The sequence below is a fragment of the Mirounga leonina genome, unplaced genomic scaffold, assembly GCF_011800145.1.
Source record: "Mirounga leonina isolate KUSES-001 unplaced genomic scaffold, KU_Mleo_1.0 Mir_115, whole genome shotgun sequence".
Taxonomy (NCBI): domain Eukaryota; kingdom Metazoa; phylum Chordata; class Mammalia; order Carnivora; family Phocidae; genus Mirounga; species Mirounga leonina.
In genome coordinates this window covers 51,941,318-51,951,225 of record NW_023270268.1, presented here as the reverse complement: position 1 = coordinate 51,951,225, position 9,908 = coordinate 51,941,318, and the positions used below count along the sequence as shown (strand labels likewise).

The 9,908-nt window shown below is 34.7% G+C and overlaps 1 protein-coding gene across 4 annotated transcripts in view; it reads right to left on the bottom strand.

Annotated features, from left to right (window-relative positions):
• Positions 1–9,908, bottom strand: part of MLF1 (myeloid leukemia factor 1) — a 32,093-nt gene continuing 22,185 nt past the window's right edge. For 2 of the 4 annotated variants that reach the window (XM_034997876.1, XM_034997885.1), the window contains 5 exons: positions 7,046–7,129; positions 5,824–5,952; positions 3,723–3,882; positions 1,823–1,961; positions 1–313 (listed from right to left, as the gene is read on the bottom strand). In XM_034997876.1, the coding sequence (XP_034853767.1) occupies positions 208–313; positions 1,823–1,961; positions 3,723–3,882; positions 5,824–5,952; positions 7,046–7,129 (618 nt within the window). In that variant the 3' untranslated portion in view covers positions 1–207. The remainder of the gene's footprint in view (positions 314–1,822; positions 1,962–3,722; positions 3,883–5,823; positions 5,953–7,045; positions 7,130–9,908) is intronic. The other 2 variants (XM_034997894.1, XM_034997904.1) reach the window with 2 other exon arrangements.

The following is a 9,908-nucleotide window of genomic DNA, read 5'->3' as shown; positions in this document are numbered from 1 at the left end:
TGTTTAGCAACTTAAGGTGTTGAAAATCAAAGTTTTATTCCTAAAGTATGGACAATATAAAGCTAGCACTTCCAAGAACATTCAGATATCAGAAGAAAGTTAAGTACAGTACTGATTTAACAAGAGATTGGTCTTACGTGTATTACCCAGCACCATTACTTTCTCTGTTAAAACAATCAAAACTAAACAAATCAAATGCAAGGCTATTTATTTTTTGTTGATTTTCACAGGTGATCCTTTGATGTTGAGTTTGTCCACAAAAACATTTGATCTTCTTCCACGTTCAATGGCTGGACTCTGATGAGGTTTCTCCCTGAGAAATATAAAATGAACATAAATACCATTTTTTAAATGGCCAGTAGTTTACAAATCAATACAAACATGATAAAAAAAAAAAAACACTGTACTTTATGGAGAGTTTTATCTAAAACTTCCATAATAGCTTTGAAAAATATATGGGACATTATTTCATTAACATATAAGAAAGCAACAGCTGCTTTCCTGAGATAGATTTAACTGTTTAACCATGTCATCCAACATGGCAGCCACTAGACACATCATTAACACTTAAATTAATTAAAATAAAGTTTAAAACTCAGTTCCTCAGTTGCATCAGCCACATTTTAAGTGTGGTTCAATAGCCACATGTGGCTAGTGGATGCCATATTGGGCAGTATAGATACATAACTTTTTCTTTATTACAGAAAATCATTCCAGAAAGTTCTAACAGACAGTGCTGGTTTATAGAAAATGCCACTGATAGGGCCACAGATTTACAGATCGTCTATAAAGAGCATGCTTTCTCTAACAGGGACCTGGATTTCATAGTCAAACTTAGCACTGTAAGGTTTTTTATCAATAAACTTTTCAAAGTTAGATAAATATTGTCTAAAAGTAATACAGAAGCTAATTTTCTACAGAAATTAGGGTTCTAAATTCCTAAATAAGTATTTTAAAATAAAAGATGCTAGCTCATGAAATTCTGCACAAGTCTTCTGATTTACTTGACACCCACTTGTCCACCGCTGGTTCTGTGAAGCCTTCCACCTTCTGCAGCAATCCTCCACTCTCTTATGGCCTAGAACAGATTTCTGTTTTAAGGCCTGGTGAGGCCTCTCTCTCTCAAGTGTAAACTTAATAGGAACTAGGTATTGTTTTCCATTTTTACCCCAGAGAACCAAATTAAATTCCAACTCTAGAATATACATTCAATGTACAAAAATCTCTATAATCTTTAAGATGTGGTTTCAGCACAGCTATTCCAAAGGTAATCTCAAAGGAGGCTAAAGTTTTAGAAAAATTCTTCCAAAATAGCTAGTATCTAATGCCTAATATAGGTGCAGATAATGTTATATACTATACAAGTATCTAAAAATGCATTTGCCATTGACTTATGAGGAGAGTTTTGTTAAGCCTTTCAAATAGAGCCCCTCTCTCCTTATCATATCTCTAGATACCAATATCTTTACCTGGCATGAAATGTATGACTCCTACTATATCCAGATTAAAATCCGCTTTACAAGAATAACTAAATTATGGTATTTCACTTTTCCTTAGAAGGATTTTAGCCCCTATCTTTTGAAGCATAATTTGCTAGTGAGTTACTAATCATACAATCTTAAAATATTATTTGTTTTTAGATACAAATTTAAATTTGTGTGGAATGCTCAGATACAATGTAAAATCATTACATCCTTCACAAAAGATACTGCTGATACAAAAAATGGATGTTAATAAAAACTTCCTGATACAGAAGTAAAATTATGTAATTTTTCTCCTAATTCTTCTTAAAAAACACAATTTATTTTAGAAATAACTTTACCTTCTTTTAAGTTCTCGGCAGCCTGAATTCTCATGACCAACACTTTGCATCCTAGGGTTTTCTACATTGCGCCAAGGCCCCACTGGTTTGTACTTCAAAATCTCATTTTGCCACTCATTGTCAAAAGCATGAGCATCACCTACATGAAATATCAAAATAAAGGGGCAAGTATTAAGATACAACTGTCAGTAACTGCCTTGGCTCCCACATACTTGATTTTGGCCTTGTGCTTCAGACAGAGGCAGGGAACTGCTCCAAATATAAAGGTCTTTGATTCAGAGTAATATTTCCTTTTTTGTCTGTTCCTCTTTTATTCCTATTGATAATTTGATTATTGATGATCTGGTTTTTCATGCACCTGGCTTGGATATCATATTATTCTAGCCAATGAACCCTTTGACCCAATTACACTTATAGTCTTTCTTCCTGGGTCATCTTCCTGGTGATCATGCTTTTCCTCGGTACTTGGGCACTTCTACTGTAACTAACATGTCCTATTAACCTCACTGTTTTCCTACATAATAACTTGGCCTACCTCGCAAGCTTCTGTTGTCAATTTCCTAAAACAGCTTACTCAACTGTCAATTTGTTATGAAGTAGGCAATCTAATTTCAATAACAACAATAGGTAAATGGTAATACTTGTTCTATCAGATGGCCTTTATAATAATAATGTGTTTCCTCACTGAATTTTTCTTCAACATGTTAATTATTGTGAAGTACTCTGTATATATTTAACTATGACAAAACTACAAAGATTAAAATTAAAGAAAGGTTAAGATGTTGTAGCTTCCATCTCATTGCATAAAAATAATTTTCTCCAAGCCAACCCTAAGAGAATTTCTTTTTCTGAAATATGATAATTTAAACCATTTCCATTTAAATAATTTAAATTTAAAGTGACAAACACTTTTATTCAAAATACTTTTTGAAAGTAGGAGATGAATATAACCCAAAAACTACAATGAGAAGAGTTAGGCCACTGGAAGGACTTAAATGCATTGAAGAATGAATATAAAACCTAGAAAATGGAGGGGCGTCTGGGTGGCTCAGTCGTTAAGCATCTGCCTTCGGCTCAGGTCATGATCCCGGGATCCTGGGATCGAGCCCCACATCGGGCTCCCTGCTCAGCAGGAAGCCTGCTTCTCCCTCTCCCTCACAATCTCCCTCTCTCATATGTCTCTGTCAAATAAATAAATAAATAAATCTTAAAAAAAACAAACAAACCTAGAAAATGGAAAGACATACTTGATACAAATCAATACAAGAAATTAAAATCTTATCTATACAAAAACTTAAGTGCCCAACAATACAGAATGATTTAAATAAATTACGGCCCATTCATGAGAACTTTTAGGTAACCATTTAGAATGTTTTTGAAAAACAACATCATAGGTGACTGTTTTCACAGTTATAATGGTGAATTAAAATAGGCACAATATAAACTAGATAGTAAAATACTAACTTTGAGAAAAAGTATATGTGTTAATATATACATAAAACTATTAGGAAGAAATACATTAAAACATTAATAGTTATTTTGGGGTGGGATTATGGATAATTTTAGTTTTCTTTATTCTTTTTCATATTTTTCAAATATATCTTAGAAATATTTAAAAACTCATTTTGCCTACTGGCAGTCTTACTAAATGACAATTCCAAAAGATTCCATTTTCCATGTATAAAACAAAAAATAAGTAACATTACCAAAAATCACTATAAAAAAACAAATCTACTATGAAACAATGAAACCACAATTTTATTACTTTGATAAGGTAGTCCCTACATATTATTCATAAACTACCTTGAAATGACATCTTATGGAATGTTTCTACAAAAAACATTCATCAAGTTCTACCAGTATTTTAAGAGGAAGAATGCTATTTTCTGTGACAACTTACTTTCGTTCATATTGATGAACTCTTGATTGAGCTCTTCATCTCCAGTCTTGTTGTTCTTTGACTTTTTAATGACATGAGCTCGGTCATGAAGATGATGACCAACAGCCATTTTTTCTAGTCCACTATCAGAATCTCTCATCGCTTTCCTAGTTTCCTTTATCTGTAAAAATGAAGTAAATAAAAATTAGTTATTATTTAAATATATAGAGGATGGATATAATTCTCAACTCCTCAGGACCTGTTTACTTATAGAGGTAAGACCATAAATCTACAGCTCTAAAAAACTGGGTACTCAGTTCCACTACCAACTTGCAGTAAAATTGTGGTAATAGTTCTCTGATATTTTAAAAACTGCTTAAAATTAAAATGTCTAGGGCAAATGAACCAATACAATTTAAACTTTTTCTAAATTGTAATCAAATGACATAACAAATAATAACCTAATTATATAAAACTTAGTGCCTTCAACACTGTCCTTAATAGTGTAATAGTTGGGAGTACATCCCTCTAAGTAAGGGCAACTGATTATTTAGCAGTCATGTTGATGGCCTTGAATCTCATGGCTCCTACATATCAACTCTATGGGTTATGAGAATATTCATGATAGCCAAAGACTATTAATATTAGCATGGTTTGCTGTGGGATGTCAACAATTAAACTGTTTACATTTAAGATGTATGTTACTTATAGCAAGTTAAGATGAAAATGTGTGCACTATGGCAAGAGCATCATTAAAAGGTATGTCTTTATATGTAAAAACTAAAAAATGGACTATTCACATGCATTAAACAGGCAAACCTAATTTTTTTTTTACTATAAGTACTAATGAGGAAGCGTAGAAATAGGAACTCTCATACTAGACTCCATGGGAGCTAACTGTTTCAATCACTGTGTGATAGTAACTTAGTAATTTTTAGGTAAAGATGAAGACATCCACCTCCTACAAACCAACAATACCATTCCTAAACCATTTGCACAAGGAGACATGTATAAAGATAAATGAAAAATTAGAAATACCTAAAAATCAATCAACAGAAAAACAGATTAAAAACTGTGGTGTATCCATATTTTGGTTAATATATAGAAGTCAAATAAACAGAGCTATATGTATAAACTTGAATAAATCTCAGAAACATTACTGAGCACAGTCAAGCTGCAGAAGACACAGGCAGCATGAAATCATTTATATAAAGTTTAGAAACCCATAAAATAATTCATTATATTGCTTATGAAGCATACATAAGTAATAAAATTATAAAAACATACATAAGAATGATAAGTTCCAGATACAGGAAAATGGTTCTTTTGTGGGGAGGGAGTAAAAGGGAAAAAAGGAACCAGGGAGGGAAGAGTGCACTGAAAGCTTTAACTGCATCTAATATTTTTGCTTAAAAACAAAAAAAATAAGGGACAACCTAAAGCAAATAGAGAAAAATGTTATGAGTTGACTAAACTGGGTGGAAGGAATGTGGGTATTTATTACATTATTTTCTATATCTTTTCTGTACACTTGAAGTATTTCATGAGTTAAAAAATTCATTTACTTCAGGGGCACCTGGGTGGCTCAGTTGGTTGGGCGACTGCCTTCGGCTCGGGTCATGATCCTGGAGTCCTGGGATCGAGTCCCGCATCGGGCTCCCTGCTCAGCAGGGAGCCTGCTTCTCCCTCTGACCCTCCCCCCTCTCATGTACTCTCTCTCTCTCATTCTCGCTCTCTCAAATAAATATAAATAAATAAATAAATCTTTAAAAAAAATTCATTTACTTCAGATACAAATTAAAAATAGATATTTATTTCATGAAACAAAGACTTCTTTTAATGTCTACTTATCTGGTCAACATGTAAAGGTAATAATAAACATCAATAGATATTTACATGAAAAAAGGCATCTGAGGTGGAGGGGGAGAAAAAAATGCCTTAAACTAAGTAAATACAGTTAGCATTATTGTGTTTCACAGTGATATGTGTCTTCTTCCCTCATCTCTACCCGCAGAGTACCAGATCAAGCTTAAATAATTAAAATCCGATATAGGTGATTGATAGATTTCACATTCCACAATTCCACTTTATAAAGCTCCAAAAATGCTGAGAAAATACTTACTCCTCCTGGAGCCCTACGGGTTTGAGTTGAGGCCTGGAAAACCTTTGGTGGTTCATCTCCTACTTTGGAATAAGTCATAACTGAGGAAGAACTAAATGAATGTCCATTTGGATCCACTGAAAGGTGACCCTAGAGATAAATATAAATTGTCAATCCAGAGAGTTTAATCAGATATGAAGAACTGACTTTAGAGGATTCAAATAAGTAACAATACTAGCTAAAGTTCTACTAAGGATACCATACTATCAATATGGTATATCCAAATGGCAGCCCCAGGAAGGTCCTCACCTCCTTCCATTTTAGGTACCAATTCTCACTCTTCTTGTGAGGAATAATAGGAAGTGACTCACTCAGAGATCCTTAAGTCTTTGTGATCAAAGACTTGCAGCTTAGATTTAAATATAGATGCTGTGCCCTGAAGCCTATGATGCTTTTATAGTCAGTGGTTGACCCTTGTGTGCAATTTTGCCAATGCTGAGCCAATTAGCCATATACCAAGAAGTTTTATACCTCCTGTGGGTACCAGATTGCTAGATTATGAAAATCATTAATAATGCCCTAGATTTGGACATTCTGAAACAATCCTTAGATTCTAAACTGGATGACTAAAATGAGTCTTCTTCATATTGAATCAAGTTAATTTTTTAATGTTAATATTTTGAGTAGAAAAGTAAGAGTATTAGCACTAGTTTATAACTATTTGGACTTTATGGATCTAATCCAATGCCTAAACATCATTCCTGAAATTTCTGTTTTCAGCTTTTTTTAAGAAAACACTAAAACTTAATTTCCTAGATGCTACAAATCCTTTTAAGTAGACAAGCTAAAAATAATTAAAAAGTCTAAATTCATATAAAATGTGCATTTACAATAGTGACCTTCAGCAGGGTAAATGTTTTTGAGGTTGTGTTTTTTTTAATTTTGAAAGTTAATTAATGCAAACTCATAGGTTGTGAAATCAATTTGGTGGGTTGTGACTAGGATTTTTAAAATATGAACTAAAATAGAAAATATAAACACACACTGTAAATAGTATGATCATTTTCTCACAAAAATTGTTTCAGGTTTATTTATACAGTACACAAGTATTATGTACTGGGTCATACTGTTAAGATATATTTTTCAACCACTGTGGACCACGATTAAAAAAAAGTTGAAAGCCACTATAATATAGGGTATCAATAACTGAAAATAATGTTCTCATCAATTTTTTAGTACTTACAAAGTTTCTTTGTAATTCCTGCATACTGTTTCGCATATTTAACATCATTCGGTCCATTGCCTGAAAAGGGTTGACATCTGTACGCTACAGGATATTAGGAAGTATGTTATTAACTATTAGTACAACACAAAAGAAGCAAATCAACCTTCCCAAAACAGCTGAAATTTTTTCTTGATTTACGCAGTGGGAGCTCATGCAGCAATCGACCAGGCAAAGATAATTTTAAGGACTATACAAAAAAGCGATTTGTTAAAGAAAAAATGGAAGCATATACAAAATCTCAAACAGTCAATATACAAATGATTAGGGAGTTGCAACACTATAAATACATGCATACATACATGTGTGTATATACACACATATATACATGCATGAACATATAAACACATTTATCAACTTTCTCAAAACACAATTTGGTTAATATTTAAATACTGAATGGTGTATTCTGGGCTGGGACAACTCTAGCATAGACTAGTTTTCAAGTTTTTCCTTCTTTCCTCTCAGTAGAATCTCACCATGCAAATCAATAAAACTTGGGTATAAGATACCAACGTCACTTCCACCAGTACGACACAGCTGATAGAAACTGCCTCTGAGATCTTCAGCTCTCCTTTACATAAAAGGATCCAAGTGAGAGAGGTTAATTCACTCTACTGGTAGGCCTGGAATTTGCTGCCTACCACAGAAGGCTCAGTAGAACATTCCCTTGAGGCACAGCATACGCTTCTTTAGAAGAATAGTTAATTCTTCTAGAACTGTGGTTTCTTAGTCACAATTGATTTTGACTCCCAGGGGACATTTGTTCATAATTACATGCATTTTTGTGTGTCATAACTGAGGAGGGTGTATGACTGTCATCTGCTGAGAAAAGGTCAGGGACACTGCTAAAATCCTATAAAGATTGGACAGCCCCCCTAGAACAAGAATTATCTAGTCTAAAATGTCAATGGTGTCAGGGGCTGAGAAGCTCTGCTCTAGAAAAATCTCCTATTGATTTTAAGTTTTACCATTAGAACACTCAGGAGAAATTAAAAAGTGAAGCACACCTTTTAGTGTGCCACCTGATGCATTGTTTACTATTATAAAACAGAAGGAGCATTTGATTCAAGGAACTCCTCTACTCAAACAGGAGTCTTTTGAATCCTGTAAGGCACTGTAGTTCAATGCCAGTATTTCAGCCCCTCTAGAGATTCTTTTGCTGTATGCCAAGCTGGGACTCAATAAAGAATTATCAAAGGCCTGTCTATGTCTCTGCCTTCCAATGGGTTGTTATTACTTGTAACAAAGGGAAACAGATGGGAAAACCAAATTCTCCTTTAGAACCTGCATTTAACACCACAGGGAACAACAAAGGCACATTTAGGAGATACTGATATATTTTTGGGCACACAAAGGACTGCAGTAGAATTAATCTGCATTTCAGAGATTCAACCCAATTCAGGAAACATTCTGAACACTTTGTTTCAACACCAGGTTGAGAAATCAGGGCCATATAAGAGATACAATTCATGAAAGTTGGAAGGGCTAGCCCAAATAAGAAGAGGAGAAGACGGAAGAAAAGATCAGATGTTTGGGTATATTCTGCCCTTTTCTCAATTCACTGTCAAATCAAAATGTATCTGTACTTGCTGTGGGGTGGCCCAGCACCTTGCAGTGACAAAAAGTGTGGGTACAAATTAGAGGTAAGATTCCAGTGGGCTCCTAAGGTCTTTGGGAACTTTGTACACATGCTCTTCTCTCTGTATGAATGTTTTTATCCTGACTCTCAGCGTAGTTTCTTCTCATCATTCCAGTATCAACTCCTTAAAAGGGCCACCTGCAAAAGTAATCTCTGCTTCACCTCCCATCTGTCATTATATCTTGCCCTGTTTCATCTCCTTCAGAGTACTTTGAAGTACTTTATCTGAAATTATTTTGTTGTTTATTGCCTGTCTTTCCACTCTGTAGAAATCACCTTTGTGAAGAAGGCAGGGCTATCTTCTCTGTCTTATTCACTACTATATTCTCAATACTTTTAAAATAATTCCTGGCACATAAGGAGGGCTCAATAAGTATTTGCTGAATGAATGAACAAATTAGCTCTAGCTCAGCTCAAACCCATATATTCAATTGTTCACCAGATAAATCCACCTGGACATACTATGGATGCCTCAAATGCCCAATACCCCAAACTGAAATGATCCTTTGACCGCCCCTGCTCTCATTCTGTATGAATGCACTGTTCCTTAGCTCAGGGGCATTACCATCTAGCTAATTCCTCATGCCAAAAAATGGGCATAATACTTTCCTTTTCCCTCTTTACGTTCCTTTCAACCCAGTAAACCCCAAAGTTTTACCCATTCACCTCTTTAACTCTCAAATGAGACACCACAGCCATTGCCCAAGTAGAAGCCATTACTAGTATTTCCCAGAACACTTTAATAGCCTCCTGGCCTCCCTGCCTCAACTATGGTCCTTCCCAATCTCTCCTTCCCTTGAAGGCACAATAATATTTCAAAAATGAGAACCTGCCTCTATTACCATTTTGGTGAAAATTCATCAACTGCTTCCCCTGTTCTTAAGATAATGTCCACAGTCCTTACCAGGACAAAAGAAGTCCCTGGTTACCATCCATCCCATCTTTATCTACTCTCTAACTCATGCTCCAGGGCCAAGTGATCCTAACATCTTTGAGCTCCCTAGCCACCAGGTCTTTGCACATGCTGTTTCTTCTGTGTTGAACACTCTTTTTCTCCTCTCCCTTCTTTTCCTGGCTAATTCCTATTCAACCTTAAGGTTCCAGAAATCTCTGATTAACCTTCACACCACCACCCTAACACAAGGTCTGGGTAATAGGTTTTTTTCTATCTGTGCTTCCATAGCA